We start from the raw sequence: 18,055 nt of genomic DNA, 5'->3' as shown, positions 1-18,055 counted from the left end.
TACTGCTTTGTTAACTTTTCTCCTAAAATATATAAATTAAGAATTGTGTATTTCTGCTCATCTTGTGTCTATCGTGTCCTAGGGCGAGGAGGGTCGAGCCGGCTTGGATGGGGAGAGAGGACCATCTGTAAATATCCAGTTTTTCCTTTATTCAGGAGCAGACAGAGCCTGTCCACCAAAGATCTCAATTTTCTTTTTAAACCAAAGGACGATCTGTTTTGAGCTGTGAAGCAAAGAACACAAGCAAAGTCTTATTGTTATTATAGAAAAGCTGCCCTTCACAAGGTCACAGTGTATTTCCTGGACTGTAAATTATTCAGTCAGTCGGTCTTTGGCTTTTCAGTGCATTGCAGCTAGAAAGCGCGATCAGCAGGAATCTACCGATGCTCGCTGTTTAATTAAACCGTGCACCCTACAGAGTTGTGACATTACATCATTAATGCAATTTGATGGGGCAGAAGCATCCACAGTCATTTTTCATTATAAAGCTGTTTGCAATGTGTTTGTGTGTCTTTTGTGTTCATTAGGGTCCTCCAGGGAATCGTGGGGCTCGGGGAGAGAAGGTAAATACCACTGGTCCTGTTTCCCTTTTTGTTTTTTTTGTCATCATCCTAGCTACTTCCCCTGAGCTTTCAGCTCATGTAAAGTAGTGAATTAAATTGACACGCTTGAATGCAATGCCTTTTCAGGGAGACAGCGGGCCGCAAGGTGACAAAGGAGAGAAGGTGTGTACATTTTAATATCTAATAAGCAGTACCACTGCTCACTCTCTCACTCTGTTGATTGTCTATTTGTGTATATTTGTAAAGGCGGCAGAGACAGTGAATGGATAAAGGACTAAATAAGTCATGTCTCAGATCTGGCTGTTACTAAAAAGAACTCTTACAACAGATTTGGCTCCTTGAGAGCAGGAGGAATGTATAAATACATGCAATGGTAATGAGCTGTGATTTTACAAGATGCATAGTGAAAGAAGAGACAAAAGGATAAAGCATTGTGTGTTTGGCTTGGGGCTTATAGCGGATTCTTACAGATGTAGTATCACTTACAGGGGGACACTGTGCTGGTGGGAGGACCTCCTGGAGAAAAGGGCAACAAAGGAGAAACAGTCAGTGAACAACAAATTCATGACACCGTTTACTGTGGCTAAATATTGACTTTAGTTGTGATAGCGTAATATTTTTTTTTAAAACTTGTTCTGAATTTTACTGTTGTTGCTTTTAGGGTGACAGAGGACCCAAGGGTATACAAGGAGAAAAGGGGGTCAAAGGTCAAGAAGGTCCACCAGGAGAAGTGGTAAGATGAATTAATTAACTGTTTGGTTTGAATAATGTTAGAAAAGCAGCCCATCAATTAAGGTTGTTGTCAATTAAGATAAATAATTTACAGCGACATTGACTAAATGAAAGGAACTGCTGGATTTCAGAAGCTGAAACTATAGACTGTAAATAATAGATGTGGACTTGCTTGGCTGAAATTTTGTGAACATTATCTTGTGCCTTTTTGGAACCAAATGTGGCAATATTTAGAGTTATCAGCCAGCACTAGAAATATATTTAGAAAGCTGCATCTGTGTCACACACAGAGATACCCGAGATCGATAACATACAAATACAACTAGAACTTAGAGTAGTGGTTTACACTTTCACGACCTTTGTTTCTCAGGGAGGAGAAAGAAATCCCTTTGGGATTGTGTCAGGAAGGGCATCGGTTGTAAAAGAAAAAAATCTGCCAAATCAAACATGTGGAACAACCTGCTGTGGCGAACCCTCGTGAATAAGGGGGCATTAAAACTACACAGCAGTGACTCGTCTTGGGTGTTGTGTAAAAATATCCGCACTGTAATCCATAATGTTAGTCAAATATTTGCCTAAAAAATGCACAAAAAGTTATCTAAGGTAAAGGTAAAGTGTTAAACCCACAGGCACTATCTGGCCAAACCTTGTAATGAACATATTTTACCATGATGGAGGAGTAAATTAGCTGTTAGCCGCTTTTTCAATCGATCTATATCTATTTGGCTACATTCAACAAATATTTGGCATTTTTGGTTGATAAGAGTTTTGTATTAACAATTTTTTTCTTAACAACGTTTCAGCATTAAAGAATTTTTAGTGCATTTTTATTGTGTTTACTCTAAAGAACTCATCCATAATGCAAAATCATTGATGAAGTGTATGTGTTGGCCATGCAGGCTAAGACATTGATTTGGGATTTAACAGGAATCAATTCCAACCTTAAAATGATTTAAATATTATGATATTGCCGCAGCCAAAAATCAAGATAAAAATACTACTGTATTGATCTTTAAGAAGATCAATATTCATATTTATGTGCATGTGTGTACTTAACATTAGGGTTTGAGAGGAGAACCTGGAGAACGAGGATCTACTGGTTTCCCAGGTGCCAGAGGACCTGGTGGGCAGAAGGCAAGCAACGCTGCTCATGGATGATGATTGTGATTAAGTTAGAATCCCAATTAATAGCAGCAGTCAGCGCAGGTAGTAATTTCACTGCTGTAATTACTGTTTTGTCTCTGCAGGGAGAAGCAGGCCAACCTGGAGTACCTGGTGAATCGGTCGGTGTTTAGCTTCCATCACACTGCAGCTTCTTTATTACCTGTGTGTAGATTTGTCATTAGTTTAAAAAAAGCAGAGGTGATTTGTGTTTTTTTGTGACTTTTAGGGATTACCGGGAAAAGATGGACTGCCAGGGCGTAAGGGTGAACAGGGAGAGACTGGTAACGTGGGAATAAGAGGAGTTAAGGTATTTTCAGTGTGTGTGTGTGTGTGTGTGTGTGTGTGTGTGTGTGTGTGTGTGTGTTGAGCTGGTGCTCATTCATTCTTTGTGGTTTTATCCCTTCAGTGTTTTTCAGGGGTGGGTGATGACAGTCATAACTGAATAATAGCATAAAATTGATGCGATTGCAGAGGATTAGTGCAAATTGTGTCACACATATAGATGCTTTCAACCTTGTATTATGATGATTGATATCAGAAAATTGATGTTTTACTCAACCTGGTGGACTCAATTCCCATTTCTATTTTACTTACTTCATGGATTTAAATTCAATTTGAATCAAAGATCAAAGTGGGAGGTGACGCAGGGGCGTGGAGGCATGCTACGCTTTTCTTTTATTATAACCTTTATTGAATCGGCTCCAAGAGAAGCATGAAGACAGCAGGTGAAATACATACAAAAGATGCAAATCAAACACATTCACTCAAGGAAACTAATCGATTTGAGGTGCTTTTAATTTCTTTATATTCTGTTTCCCAGGATCCAGCTTTTCTTGTCCTATTTTAAAGTGGTATGGAGCAATAATTCTTCAGGCTTTCTTAAGGGGCTTTTAAAGGGTTTTTTTGGGCATTGGGGGCTTTTTTCACCAATTTTCTGTCCAGTCCTTGTACCTGACCAATTCAAAGGCATGTTTTTTTGTTTGTTTGTTTGTTTGTTTGTTGAGCCACTTAACACTAACCTATAAATCGTTCAAGCCTAAAAAGAGCACCACTGCCAATGTTGTCTACACATCACAGACAACTTATCAAAGAACCAATTTTTAATTTTAAATTAAATTAAATTAAATTTAATTCATTTAATTTTAAAGACCTGACAAACAGTCTGAGAGATGCATCGGGCCCTTCAGCTGATCCATCTGCTGTTCACTGAAGCCTCTTCAGACATGGTCTCATGTGGAAGGATGGCTGTCTAGAAGCCATTCTTAAGGAAGGGAAACAGGCTGAGGTATGCCAGATTACACAAGAACTGGACTGAAAATCCGTGATGAGAGGTCTTATGGAGTAAAGAATCCAAATTTGACATTTTTTGCTTCAAATTGTCAGTATGCACCGAAGAAGCCAGGACAAGTACAGCAACAAGTGCCCAAAGCCATACGTTAAACATGAATATACATAAACAGAGTATACTTAACCACTTAACTGACATAAGTCACAAGCTCATCATTGTGAAGTGTGAATGTTGGTTTCTCCGTGACATCCCCCCTCATTTGTGAGTTGTGGTTTCAAAAGACTATTTTGGGGATGGTGAAAATGGTAAGCTGGATGCCAACAATAACAACAGGAGACATTTAGAAATGGAGATCACCCGAGTTCTCCATATGCATCTGTAGAAATCAAATCGAAATCAGAGGCATACATGCGGATTCATGGGAGTCAGAGACATAAACTGCAGTTCTTTGAATGTGCTGCAGTTGTTTGGTCACATTTGCTTTTACATACTTTTACATTTTCATCTGAATACCCGTTGCAAAGAGAAAAAAGAAAAAGCACAAAGGTCTGCATCATATCTGTTTTTGTAGGAAATATGCTGCACAAAGTGCTTGTTCGTGTGCACAGTGAGTGCTCGGTAAAGGAACAGTGTGAGTGGATGGGCTTTCTGCCTTGCTGGTTTTTGCACTTTGTGGCTCACAAAAGATCTTTATGTCTGTCAGTGAAAAACTTTTGTGTTTCCAGGGTGACCGAGGACCCAAGGGAATTTGTGGAGGCGATGGACCCAAGGGAGAAAAGGTGAGTTTGTGAGGCAGAGAAACGGGAAATGGTAGAAAGAAGAGAAATACAAGTAAAGATGAATGGAGAAGTTGTTTACTTATACTTAATAATTCTGAAGCTTCGTGTTTTCTTTTTCTTTCTTAAATAATGAGTTAACCAAATACGTCATGTTAATATTAGTTAAAAGCTGATGGTACATAAAGCTGCTTGGTGATTACTCTGCTGCTATGACGTGGTTACATATTAACTTTCTATAGGTTAGGTCGCAATTTGTATGTATGGTGTGGAGCATAATGGCTGTGTGCGATTTTCAGGGAAATGCTGGTATCAATGGAAGATCAGGCCTACCAGGGAGAAAGGGTGAACAGGTATGCCTAATATTTGAAGAAAAAAGTCATTGTGTGGTGTGTTGGATGTCTTTGTGTGCTTTGTTAAGAGTGGTCATCATCAGGCACACCCTCTTTGTTTTCTAGGGGGACATCGGACCTTCTGGGGCCCCGGGGATCCCTGGAAAAGAAGGACTAGTTGGTCCCAAGGTTTGTGCTCTGCACATACTCTCAAGTTCCAGTCCCATATTCCAGTGCAAATGCACAGTGTAGTCATTTTTCTTTGTGGATGTAGGGTGACCGTGGTTTTGATGGGATTGCAGGACCCAAAGGAGCTCAGGGAGAGAAAGGTGAAAGGGTGAGTTTCTCACATTAAACATACAAATCTAAAATTCGAGTACTCCCTTTAGCCATGTGATGTACCTAATCTATAGATTCTGCACCACTATTCATCCTCAAAACAACAGAAACATAAAAAATAACAGTCTCTGTGTTTCACGTAGGGTTTACCTGGTGTACCTGGTCCTCCAGGTCCCAGAGGGGCAGATGGAACCCCTGGCTTGACCGGCCCACAAGGGCCAGCTGGTACTAAGGGCCCTGAGGGGCTCCAGGGACAAAAGGTGACTATTCTTTCTTTGGCTTCACGATTTCTATTTCCACACTTTGGCCACATGTTTTATGTACGAGGATGTAGGACTGTGATATTAGTATGTTTTTAAAAAATTATTTATATCACAGTTCATTTTTACGTCATTAAGTGTGACTATGCAGAATTTTCAGTAGAAACAAAAATCTGTATAACAGAAGAAAGAATAGGCGAACGTATCACTTATGTCACTGTTTGCAAAAAATAGCTGCACCCAAGCGTCTCGAGTAATGTGGTGGCAACAAAGATGAAAGATGATGACAGTTTTGTCATAAAAATATGATGCAAGCTTCATATAAAGAGAACACTTTCTTTTTGTCTTTCTCTTTCATTGTGTTTTGTTTTTTTCTTACTTTTTCATTTTTACTTGACACATTTTTTTGTTTTTGTTTCTGTGTATTGCTTCATGATGATTGACAGCTCGATGAGCCCTGTACTCGACTGGTTTGTCTGCTTTATTATCAAGGAAATTTAAAAAAAAAAAGCTGCTGACAATTGAGCAAAACCAAATGTTGCTGATAGAGACTTTTTTTCCCAAACTGAGACACTCTTGTCTTAGCCTGTCGTATAATTTTCCTGTATATCAACACACTAATGTTCGTCTTGCTTCTTGTCGAGAGATACAGTAGAGATAGAATATCAGCAAGAATCACTCAAAGTAAGGTGATATTTAGGAATCCCCATATATCATGTCCTAAATCCCCGAATGCTGTCTGTAGAAACAGTGGTAGTAAGAAACATAGTTATAAATAGGTCTGTAGAGCATTAGTATCACTTTGGCCTTCAGCTCAAACTATTGGCATTGAAGCTGAGGTCAAAGCTCAAATGTGACTTGACATTTTAGATCTTTACATGGTAGTTTCTATATATTGACCTTACACGCCGCACACTAAGAATCATAGTTTCTACCTCACAAGGCTTTTTGTCAATTCTTGAACAATAAATGATTAAGCTGACCTTGAAGACCTCGGTGGATGTAAGCCAAATTTTAAGGGCAAACAGACGCTACCAAAAACATACCCTTCTTGGGTGAGGTAATAACAGCTTTTACTGATAAAAACTATACAAGCGAATACCATTTGTCTATCATGTGGGCACTGGGACATTGTAGTTAGGTGAATGCTTTCCACTCTACATGTACTTTGTATTAATGTTGTTTTGCCTGTGTGTCAGGGGGAGAGAGGTCCAATTGGCCCTGCCACGGTTGGTCCGCGTGGTATCCCAGGAATCCCGGGGGAGCGAGGAGAGCCGGTCAGTTGTCAAACCTGTCTCTGTCTGTTTCTTGATTATGCTGTTGGCCTCCATTTTTGATGTTCCCTACAGAATGCTGCAATAAATGTTGTCATTCCTCATTCAAATCATTCTTCAAGAGTTTGGATTTGAACTCAATCTTTCTAGGAATTGGTCGCCAACAAAATCCACCTTATAACACCTTATTATAAGCATCACATTTGTGTTTCCTGACAGTAACGTGTAATTTTTATCCGCAAAAGTTGAATTAAACATGATACATTATAATGCCTGGCAAACACCTAGCAATTTTTTTTAGCTTTTATGCAGCTAAAACACCTTATGAAAGCATCCCATCATTTCAAGTTCATGACAATAACATCTCATTTATATGCACAAAAGTTGAATTATGCATGCCTAGCAACCACATAGCAACGGGCTAAAATGAGCCATTTTAATCATATAAACATCTTCAACTTCTTCTTTTCTTTTCTTTTTTTACTTTTCTAAATGCGATTAAGTATATTACTTTGCCAGCAGAATAAAGTAAACACTGCTGAGCAAACAGTTCTGTAGCATTGGCATATATTAGTTATCACTAATTATTAGAGGTCCCCAAGAAATACTAGTCCTGTGTATTAAGAGCTTAAGTCACTATTGGTGATTTAACCTTCCACTTTGACTGTGAAGTTCTTTCATGTGTGGCACCTGGTCTCACTTTAATGAATTAATGCGCTGCAAGCCTCTCTGTGGGTCGTATAAGTCCTAATACCTGTCCATGTTGCAGGGAGACATGGGCCCAGATGGAGCCAAGGGAGACAGAGGAGAGGCAGGCATGACGGTCAGTGCTTGATCCTTACCGCAGGGGCGTAATCCGAAGACATCAAACGATACACATGCACGCACACACACACACAGTTTTACTTGGAGTGGATACCGGGGTTGTCTTTGCTAAGTGTGTTTTGCCCTGTTCCTTTCGTATTTTGGGTTCAGGAGGAAGAGATCAGAGAGTATGTTCGCTCAGAGATGAGTCAGCACTGTGGTGAGTCTTACATGCACTCCCTTTGCTAATTTATATCAGCATTGTCCTCAAGTCGAACTTCAGATGTTAATCACAGCACATGACTCACAGCCATGGCTAAACTTTGAGGAAATATAATTCCATCAGAGCTGTTGGAAACCGTAGTGGCTTGACTGTTTAAACTGACCTTTATTATTCCCCTCTCTTTGTGCTTCCTTCCTGTCCATCTGTCTGACGCTCAGCGTGTGGAGGTGAGTGAGCCATTCAACTGCAACAGAAAAAAAAAGCTGACAGAAGGGCTATGATTTAGCATGAGTCACAGTAATATAGTGTAACACATATGTCGCTATAGATGGTGACATGTATCTGATAAAGACAAAAAGTACATTTTGTCTTGTTTAGCACCTCAACTGCATTCGTTCTGAATAAGTGGGCTGCATGAAGGTTTAGACTATATCTTGTTTCCATGTTCATTACCTCTTTTCCTTTCTTTCACTTCCCTACAATGCCAAGAGTGAACAACATTAGCTAAAATAAAGATAAAAAACAAAAACTGCTGGCAACATTAGCAAGGAAGCATACACATACTCAAATATACAGTATAAATGGTGTGTTCTCAGGTGCTGCAGATAGTAGGTCCACATTTTTGGATACTGGCACTTTTAAAAAAAAAACTAAAACATGTTCTAGTCGTGTGATGAATATAGGCTTAGAGTGCAGAATTAGTACTTAGTACTGAAATTGGGTTGACATCAATTGCTGACTCAGCCACTGAGGAATATTCAACGTTTACTTTCAAAAACTCCTGGATTTTGTTCAAAGTATGTTTTGAGTCATTGCCCATCTGTTCTGTGAGAATCCATCCTGTCAGCTTTGGTGCATTTGGCTGAATGTTTCCATGTGCAGTAATGTGATCAGGAAAATACACGCCATGATTCACTAACTTGCAGAACCACCTTTAACAGCACTAATCGTTTTCTGTATGACTTGACTAGTCTGCAGCCTGGTTGCAAAGGACTTTCGGTTCCCTCTTCTTTACAGTGTTGCTTCACTTCATTGCGGCTTGTGGCGTCTGTTTATGCACAGTGCTGTTAGGGTCCCACCACAGCATTTCAATCAGGTTGACTTGGCCATTGCAAAATCTTCTTTTCTTTTCCTGCTATCCTGTTGTCGATTTTATGCTGTGCTTGAGATCAATATCCCGCCATTTGACTCACTTACCCTCAAGTTTTAGCTGTCGGACAGATGGTCTCACATTTGGCTCTAAAATACTTTGGTACACAGAGGAGTTTGTGGTTGACTCAGTGACCGTAACGTGTCCAGGTGCTGTGGCCACAAAACAAGTCTAAATCATCAGCGCTCCACCACCGTTCTTGACAGGAGGTGTATGAGGTGTTTTTGGTGGTATGTGGTGTTTGATTTTCTACAAACGTGACAGTGTGTATCATGGCCAACATCTGCGCTTTTTTCTGTTTTTAGTTATGTGGTTTTTTTCAGCTTCAACTTAGCATAAACTGTGCTGCCATGCTTAGAGAACAGCTCAAAATAGCTGTATTTGTTCACTCTTTTTTCTAATTTAGCATCAATAACTTTAACATTTAACGTGCTGAGGGTTGTAGAGTCTGTATCTGAGCATTGCACAGTCTGACCTTGGAGTGAGTTTGCTGGGACATCCACTCATAGGAAAATGGTGGCATTGTTAAAACACATCTGAAAGCTCCAGAATAGCAAAATGTCAAAATGTATGCCTTCATAGATGTGGTCACACTTACTGATGATCAGTTACAACAGTGCATTTGATTATCAATTTGATTATGCTACTTACCCTCTTAATTCCTGTTGAAGCAGTAATGATGCACTTTATCAGAGGACTGAAAACTTTCTTTTTCACTCTTTACATCTACTTCAGAATTCACCCAGCTGCCTCTGCCTTCTGTCATATCATCAATAAACAATGACTCAGTGTCCTTGGACCCTATTCATGCTCATGCATCACCTTGCCTTTTTATTGTTGAGTTTTATAAATGGTTTGCAACTTCTGGTGAATCTGTATTTTCTCTTGTGAAGACTTCTGTTTACGGTGACAACAATATCCCCATTTCTTGGAGAATATTCTTCAGTTAACTAAATGTTGTGACGTGTTTTCCTTTAACATAAATGAGATCCTGCACATATCAATCACTATTATCTTGTGTGGCTACGCTTGGCTTTTAAATAGTCTAGCCCACTAGTATGTTGTTTTTGCCAGTATGCACCAAGCTGTTTATTCTGAGACTCCTAACAGTGGCTGGATGATTGATTTGCTTTGTTTTTGCAAGCATGCCCTTTTTTATTTGCATTGGGAGCTATTTTGTGCATTGTGGCCACTGCTGCCTAATGTAAATGCCACACTTGCAATCATTTCCAGACCTTTTTCCGCATAAAAATAGGAAGAAATAATGAAGAAATGGTTCAGACCTCGTCATGAAACTCTTTTTAACATATGAATTTTGTTCTCCAAGTGTAATTGGAGAATTTGAGCCTCTGATAATAGGATACATAATAGGGTAATGTATAAAAATTGCTGGAATTCAGTCATTGCAGAAATCAGTGCACTATTTTTTTCAGTCCCTCGGAAAAAAAAAAATACTAGAAGTCTGCACCTTAAGCCACCGTGAGCAATAGGGCGTTTAGTGAAGTTTTTATAATAGATGATGGTATAAATAATACCAGTGGTTTTCACGAAATAACTTTTTTCAGCTTCTTCAGATAAATTATGAAAAATTTTTTTTGCAGTTTTGTCCTGTTTGGGGATTTTTAATCCCTGAGTTATTATATTTCTGTAAAAGTAAATAACATGGAATATGCTAAAGTAAATGAATCAAATGAAAGCTGATGTGAACCTCCACTGATAAACTTTCTCAGAGTTTGCACTAATGTGTTTGTTGCTCGAGCTGTTAATCAATGCAAGACCACATCAGTGTTATCAAGCAGCACCCGCATGAGATAAGTGTTGGCGAGGCAGGCTGTTAATAAATACAGTATGCAAGTTTGAGGCCAACACAAAATTTAACTCATGTTTAGCTGATGTATTATTATCTAAGAAATAGCTGCATGTTTATTAATGAATAACTCTGTAATAGTTTTAGTTTACAGTCACTTTTGACTGGAGTGACACAAGTCTTTATAGTAGAGATGGCACGATACCACTTTTTTATGTCCGATACCGATACCGATATCATAAATTTGGATATCTGCCGATACCAATATGAATCCGATATAGTGTGCTTTTTAATCAATAAAACTGTTTTTTTTAATATCTTGCTGCATTTTGTATAAGTTCATACTCAAGTTTAAATAAACAACAACACTAAAGCTATTCTGTTATACCTGCATGTAAAAAATACACTGCACCCAAAATATTTCATAGTTCAGCAACACTGATCAATCTAATAAACTTAAACCTGCTCCATCCTCCCTATTCTGGTATTTTAAAGAGTACTTAGCAGAAATATTAAGCAACCTAACTAATAGGGTTGCAAACTCCCAGCAAAAAAAAATAGGGAACCACCCCCCACCCTCCACCTCATGATGCTTAATCGATGTAATCAACTTTAATTTGATGCAGGGTGAAAAAAATGCACAGAAATAAATTATTTTTCAAGAATAATTAAATAGATTCAACATCTTTCTTCTACAGAATTGCAGAATTCACAGATCGTACCTTCCCAAAGGAAAAAGTACTATAGCTTACTAGGGTATATTAGACTTAACAGTTACTATATACAGTAATGGACTTCTATACATTTTACATCAGATTAAAACTTTGGGTGTAAGATTCAGATAATTATTTATTACAAGCTAGACATTTTAAATGAGAATAAGAAAGAAAAGTATGTCTTTGTGCCCCTTTTCCTGTTAATGCCCTATCGGCCCCCTGGCTAAACTTTGCTAGATCCGCCCCTGCACAGTTACCAGCCGTCAGCTACGTAGAAAAGGATCCTGGTGTAGAAAGTAATATTAAATAAATTCTAACAACAGCTTATCAAGGTTAAACGTGCTGCTGTTGTTCAGCTGCTGGTTTCCTCTTTCTGGTGCAAAGTGGGCCAAAAACAAAGAAGAGAGATGGACTCGCGACAGAAAAGCCGATCAGCTGATCATTGATCAGTTTCAGGATTGAAGTAGCAGCAGCAGAGGGAGAGAGAGAGAGGCAGTCGCTCCATATATCGGTTGTTAAGCTTAACATGGGAACGCTTTACAAACATTCAGAGATGAACTTACACACTTGCTTTACTTCTCTCTGGGATAACTTCCTCAGAGATGAAATGCTGGTTTGGTAGCGAGGCTACAAATACACACAGCCGCTCTATCACGTGATGCACACTGCTCCGACTGCTACGGTTATGAGCCGAGTTACGCCATGTCGCAAGTTTTGTGAGGTGTTTTTTTTTTTATTTAATGGATCGGATTACATTTTTTATTTCTCGCCGATATCCGATCCAGTAATTTAGGTCAGTATCGGACCGATACGTAATATCGGATCGGTCCATCTCTACTTTATAGCAGTGACTAGAGTCCTTAAAGGATTATAACCAGTTTCTGTGAGCTTGTCCTACAGTGACAAAGTCTTGCAAAAAGTGGATGAATCCTTGAAGCTGGTGTCTGTGTTGGTATGGTGGAATGATTTTTTGGGTACTTTGGGGTTGTTGTTGGCTTATGTGTCTAAATGTGTTACTACCAGAATGTTCTGTCCTCTCTTTTTTTCACCATTTTGCTTTTTCAACCCCCCTTTTCTCCCTCGTGTAACATTTACCCTATCCCTCTTGCTTTCTGAATTCTGCCTGTGCCTGTCTCGGTGTCCCTGTCCTATCTGGCTCTCCCAGGTTCAGGTCCGAACATTCGGTACCCGCCAGTCAGGGCTCTGCCTACACCAGAGCAACAATTGGCGCTGAAGGGTGAGGAGGGTGAGTGTTTCCTTCCAGTCTGTCTATGTATCTGTCCTAACAAACACATTTAACTGGTCGTCCTTTATTTGGAGAACTCTGAGCATTTGGGTGGTTTTCTCATCAAGAAAACAGAGAACTCCATTTCTGTTCTACCGACAAAATAATATATACGTCTCATTACATAAAGAAAAATACAGTGGTAGAGTATAGGCCTTGTTCTACTGAGGTCAGTTATTTTCAGGCCTGGTTCAATCCAAAAATTAGAGGTTGTCATTGATCTCTGATGATCCTGCCTGATGTTGCTCTTCTTTCAGGCCGTGAGCTGCACATGGTGGTAAATACCAATGACCCAGACTACGAGCATGTCTACTCTGTCGAATCCTATGACGACCCCTTGGAGGAGATGCTCTACTTCACATCTCCCTCGGTCAACCAGAGTGATGGTAGTTTCTGTTTTACACTATTTCCAATGTTTTCCTAAAGTGAGATAGCTAGATAGACATGGGTGAAGACAGAACAGTATCCTCCAGTATCAGTTTCAATTTGTGGCCATCATGATTGAATATAACCACATTATATAATGAAATGATGATGTGTCAGCTGATAGCTTTCTATGCATTCACTTGGCAAACCTCATATAGAGCACAGTGATTAAACTGCTTCTATTCTGCCTACAGTTGTTTTGGTCCTGCAAACCAATTGGAAACCCATCTCACCAACTCATGCTATGTCTGAATTAATCAGTGTCATAGTCTTTTTTTAAGCCTCCATTACACCATAGTAAAAACAGGATGGCAGTCTCCCTGTGACTACGAAAAGTCAGTGGTTGCCAAATGATTTCACTGAATTCTTTTGTTGTTGGTGACCGATTGCAGGTAATTGTGGGAACCAGTTTAGATTGCAGGAGAACTGCATAGGTAACCTCACTGGAGCAACGTGTTTTCAAAAGTTTTGTCAAACAATAGCAGCCTAACTCAGACTAACTGCAGCCTCTCACAGACAGATCGGTGAAGGTTTGCAAATACGCACTGTCTAATTCTTAAAAGCAGACATATTGCCAGTGTGTGGGTGGTGATCTTGAAACTGTTGGAAGAGTTGCCTCCAGATGTGAGATCTTCTGCTTTTTATTTCAACTTGGAGGATTGCAGTTATGCACCGGGGCACCTGTGTGTCATATCCTGTAGTTAGAAACCCTTGCTACTAAGGGTGTCTTTAAATTTTGTATGCACAGTTTGTTGTCTTTGTTTAATTGATACTGAACATTGACAATGACATTATCTTGAAGTTAAATGGTGCAGAAGATTAAATAGTGATCACTTGTTACTTCTGGCATGTTAAACTGTTTGTGTTATTTTGTTTGAATTCATCACTTTTGTCTGAAGAGAAACCATGACACTGAGAAAACTGTGCACATTAATTTAAGCTGTGATTTGATTTTGATTCTGCACCATCATAACTAATTTAGAGATCCAGCATACCCCTAATAAATACCTTTTAGCATGTATATTGCAAGACATTTACATCAGATTGCAACACGTTTGCAACTGTTTCCAGTTTATCACAGTTAATCGCCGTAATATCAGAAAAAAATGTCATGTAGTTGTCAATTTGACTCAAACTAGTAAAGATTAGTTAGACTACAGCTGCAATCATGGTTCAGCAGCGGTAGCATTATCGCGGTCTGCTGGCAGCTCATGGATAACGGGTGTGCTGGCAGAGAGCGTCCACTGTCGGTGAAAGCAGTGCTCAAAGTATGTGGCACAGCTGGTCTGTGGGCTACTCTCGCTTGTGCTGTTTTTGGTCCGTCAGACAGCCGTGGAGAACAGTGAAGTTATAACATAGAAAGAGGTCAAGTAAAACAAGTGTAACTCCATCTTTTTATCATTTTACTGTCTTGACGCACAGACTTAATCCCGGTCTTTGAAGCAACCATTTCAAAAGCAAGGAGATCACAAATTGCTGGGCATAGTCGCTGTAATTTTGGTCTTCTGTTTTTCCAAGTGTGACAATAGCATAACATCTCAATTTTGCTTCTCTGGTGAATCAACGCAGAGCTTACAGTGTAGCCAACCGATGTCATTGTGTGGCTGCATTGACAGTGGCATTTGGTCACAGTAGTTACTGCGAGGTATAGATCAGGTTATAGAGTTGGCATTCAGAAAGTTTTGGTCTACGACATATCTACAGTGCAGGAAATTAGCATAAAAGTATAAATCCCCTGTAAGGAACCCCTGATGCTGTGCTCCGCACCTTATGCTGCCACGCCACCAAATAAAAATTACCGCAGGTGGATTTAATAATCTTCATTTGACTATAGTGGCTGTCATTAAACTTATGAAAAAGTCACTTTTAGTCAGTAACTATGACCCTGACTTTTGCCAAATGTATTATATGTGCTACATAATTTTCTGTTTCACGTGTTAAACCCAAAAAGGCATGCCAAATTTATGCTTTGAAGCCATAATTGAGTTTGTGCTGGTGAAGCTGCTTATCTTATGTGCCTGCTTTTCAATTTGTTTTAATTTCGTCATAATGAGACTCGAGTATTTATCACACAGCCTGCTACAAGCCCACACCATCCAGAGCCTGTGACCTGTCATGTTGACAACATGGATTGTTCAGTCTTTGTCATTGTATCATTGTGACCATTGTGTTTAGAAATTTTCTGTTGACCTTGTCTGTGCTGTTTGCTGTGTTTCTTTGGTGTGTCTGTGTGTGTCTGTGTGTGCATCGACAGGTGAGGTTGACAGAAAGAAATCTGAGAAAACAGTCAGAGTTGAACCTAACAAATCAGCAAGTGCTGACGATCAGGCAACAGCTGATGGTCAGGAAGCAGTCAAAGTTACACATCTGAAAGCAGTCAAGTCCAGAACAGTCAGGTCCAAGAGGAGAGTCAAAGGGGAAGGTAAACCAGCTCATTCGTCATCCTGCTTGGGGATTTATTCATCCTTACTACTGGCCATCTGGTGTCTGTCTCTCTGTGTATGTCTCAGGGTGCATTGGCTGCTCTGCTGTTGTCCGATTTTTGTTTTTTTAAGGGTGTCATACAGTATTATTAAATACAAGCATGCATCCAACAAAATAAGGCAAAAACAAAGAAGTGTTAATATGTTGCTTTGGAAACAAGAAGTGTTGAAATAAATAGATTGGCTTGACAATCTCATGATCTTGTTTCCTGCTGCTTCTTATTCCCACTGATCCTGTTTGCCTGGCCTGCCTTGGTCTCGTTTTCTTTGTATCTCTATATGCACAAGTTTTACATGTATGCATGTATTCTGCAGCTCCAGCAGACCTGTGCTTGCTGCCCATGGATGAGGGAAGCTGTGGAAAGTACACTATGCGCTGGTACTTTAACAGACAGGCTCAAGCCTGCAGGCCCTTCATCTACAGCGGCTGTGAAGGAAATGACAACCGTTTCCTTCACCTGGAGGAGTGTGAAGAGACCTGTCTTGGGGAGGCTGATGGTACAAATAGAAGCAAGACACAGACACACTAGTTTAAGTCCAGTATATAATGCATGCAAGCTAACAGTAGATCTTTTGTGCAGGTTCTCCTCCCTTTAAGACAGCGCGATGATTGTGGCCCACTCGTCCTCCGCCACAGGATGGTAGGCTTTTGTAGATCACTATGATCTCAAATGTCAGTGGTTTTATTTTTGTTTATTTATTGTTGTTTTGTTTTTTTAACTCAACCAAACTTTACCCTGCTAAAAAGGGAGACCGCAATGCCTCATAGGTCTGTTTTTTCTTTTGCTTGTTTACCTGACTTTAACACATCTCAGTTTAACTATTCCACCATACCACAGTATTGAGTGCAGTTCGTGTGGCACACTGCTACAGTATTGATACTAAACTGCCAAACTCATCGTACAGTGGAATAACATCTTGCTGCTTAGGAAGATTACCAATTTGGTGAAGCTCAGTATGTTTCAGTAACTTGCTGGTTGTTTGATGGAGGCTGTTGTTTGCAGGTTGCGATCATTATTCATCATTTGCAAGATGCCTGCAGTTTCACTTATTACCTGAAAGAAATTGCTAAATATTTCACACTAAGTTACTTTTTTTGTTTGTTTTGTTTTTTGTTCTGATTTTGAAATTTAACTCCAGAAAAACAAACTGCAATCCTTTACAAGCTCTGTTCATAGAAACACAAAAGGACCAAAAATAGAGGATTGTAAACAGTAAACAGATTGGCAAACACTGTGCCTCTCTCTCGCTCTAATACAATGCTAAAAAAGCACAGTTCATTTCAAACTTAGAGAAAATACACAGGAATAAATGACGTTATTTCAGCGAAACAAAAACAAGGGGAAAAAAACAATATGTAATTTTTCTTTGCAACGCTGAATGACTTAGTTTTAGACGACAGGACAAACAGCATCTGTTATGAACTTCACTCAAATGGTAACTACACAATGCTGTGTAATAAGGTGCAGGTGTAGTTGTACACTATTTCCATCTATGTACACACTGTTTAACTGGCTCTGTGCTATTTAGCAAAGAAGAAAAAGTAGACACCGGTGTAGGTTCTGGAAACAAAGGCGTTACCTGCACAAAGTAACAATATTCCCCCTTGAGCAACTTTCAACTTTGTAAGAAATTGTGAATTTTTGTGAATTGATTTAAAACACTAAAACCATGAACAGGTTTTAGTTAAAAAAAACTAAACTGCCTTTAAACCTTTAAAGCCTAAACTGTGAAATTATTCCCCCAAAAATCAAAGTTTTTTGAAAATCCATCCATCCATTCTCTTCTGCTTATCTTTGTCAGGGTCGCGAGGGGGCCGGAGCCTATCCCAGCTATCATAGGGCGAGAGAGGCAGGTTACACCCTGGACAGCTCCCCAGTCTGTTGCAGGGCCATTCACACCTGTGGGCAATTTAGAGTTAGCAGTTAAAATAACCCCAAAAATGGAATGACAAAAATCAAAAATAAATACTGAAAATATTGATTTGCATATATGAGTTTTAACTTAACTCATATTTGTCAAGTTTTTGGGAGAAAAAAATCACAGTGATGACGCAGAAGACTGAAAAACCCATGAATCAAACTTGGCTTTAAAGGATTAAAGGATAATGGCGTCATATGTTACATGTTAACAGCACAGAGTATTTAGGTTAAATAACGTGATGTAAACACATACACCCTGAAAAAAGAAAAAGAAAACAAAGAAATAACATGAAATGTATACAACTAGCCTCAGCCTTCACACCAGGCTTTCAGAAACAGTGATTTCCTGTCTTCACCTGCGACACATCTTAAGAGCTGATCCAAACTTTACTTCTTCAGTTTTCTAATGTTATCCATGCAAACGTTAAATAAAACTCCAGCCCGCAGATTCCTCAAATAACTCCTCGCACTTCTCTCCATAAAAATAACTATGCAAGCACAAATATATTTG

At 39.4% G+C, this 18,055-nt stretch overlaps 1 protein-coding gene across 1 annotated transcript in view; it reads left to right on the top strand.

Annotated features, from left to right (window-relative positions):
- Positions 1–18,055, top strand: part of col7a1 (collagen, type VII, alpha 1) — a 63,357-nt gene that overhangs the window by 45,036 nt on the left and 266 nt on the right. Inside the window, exons 98-119 of the mRNA XM_039612407.1 lie at positions 83–127; positions 528–563; positions 690–725; positions 1,052–1,108; positions 1,225–1,296; positions 2,358–2,429; positions 2,543–2,578; positions 2,686–2,766; positions 4,473–4,526; positions 4,823–4,876; positions 4,982–5,044; positions 5,130–5,192; positions 5,338–5,454; positions 6,654–6,731; positions 7,498–7,551; positions 7,704–7,752; positions 7,974–7,982; positions 12,594–12,674; positions 12,971–13,099; positions 15,394–15,561; positions 15,938–16,120; positions 16,204–18,055. The exon at positions 16,204–18,055 is cut by the window's right edge and continues 266 nt beyond it. Coding sequence (XP_039468341.1) covers positions 83–127; positions 528–563; positions 690–725; positions 1,052–1,108; positions 1,225–1,296; positions 2,358–2,429; positions 2,543–2,578; positions 2,686–2,766; positions 4,473–4,526; positions 4,823–4,876; positions 4,982–5,044; positions 5,130–5,192; positions 5,338–5,454; positions 6,654–6,731; positions 7,498–7,551; positions 7,704–7,752; positions 7,974–7,982; positions 12,594–12,674; positions 12,971–13,099; positions 15,394–15,561; positions 15,938–16,120; positions 16,204–16,232 — 1,566 coding nt within the window. The 3' untranslated portion in view covers positions 16,233–18,055. The remainder of the gene's footprint in view (positions 1–82; positions 128–527; positions 564–689; positions 726–1,051; positions 1,109–1,224; positions 1,297–2,357; positions 2,430–2,542; positions 2,579–2,685; positions 2,767–4,472; positions 4,527–4,822; positions 4,877–4,981; positions 5,045–5,129; positions 5,193–5,337; positions 5,455–6,653; positions 6,732–7,497; positions 7,552–7,703; positions 7,753–7,973; positions 7,983–12,593; positions 12,675–12,970; positions 13,100–15,393; positions 15,562–15,937; positions 16,121–16,203) is intronic.

The sequence above is a fragment of the Oreochromis aureus genome, linkage group 5 (genome assembly GCF_013358895.1).
Source record: "Oreochromis aureus strain Israel breed Guangdong linkage group 5, ZZ_aureus, whole genome shotgun sequence".
Lineage (NCBI taxonomy): Eukaryota > Metazoa > Chordata > Actinopteri > Cichliformes > Cichlidae > Oreochromis > Oreochromis aureus.
The sequence above is the reverse complement of the archived record's forward strand: the minus strand, read 5'-3'. Positions and strand labels throughout refer to the sequence as shown.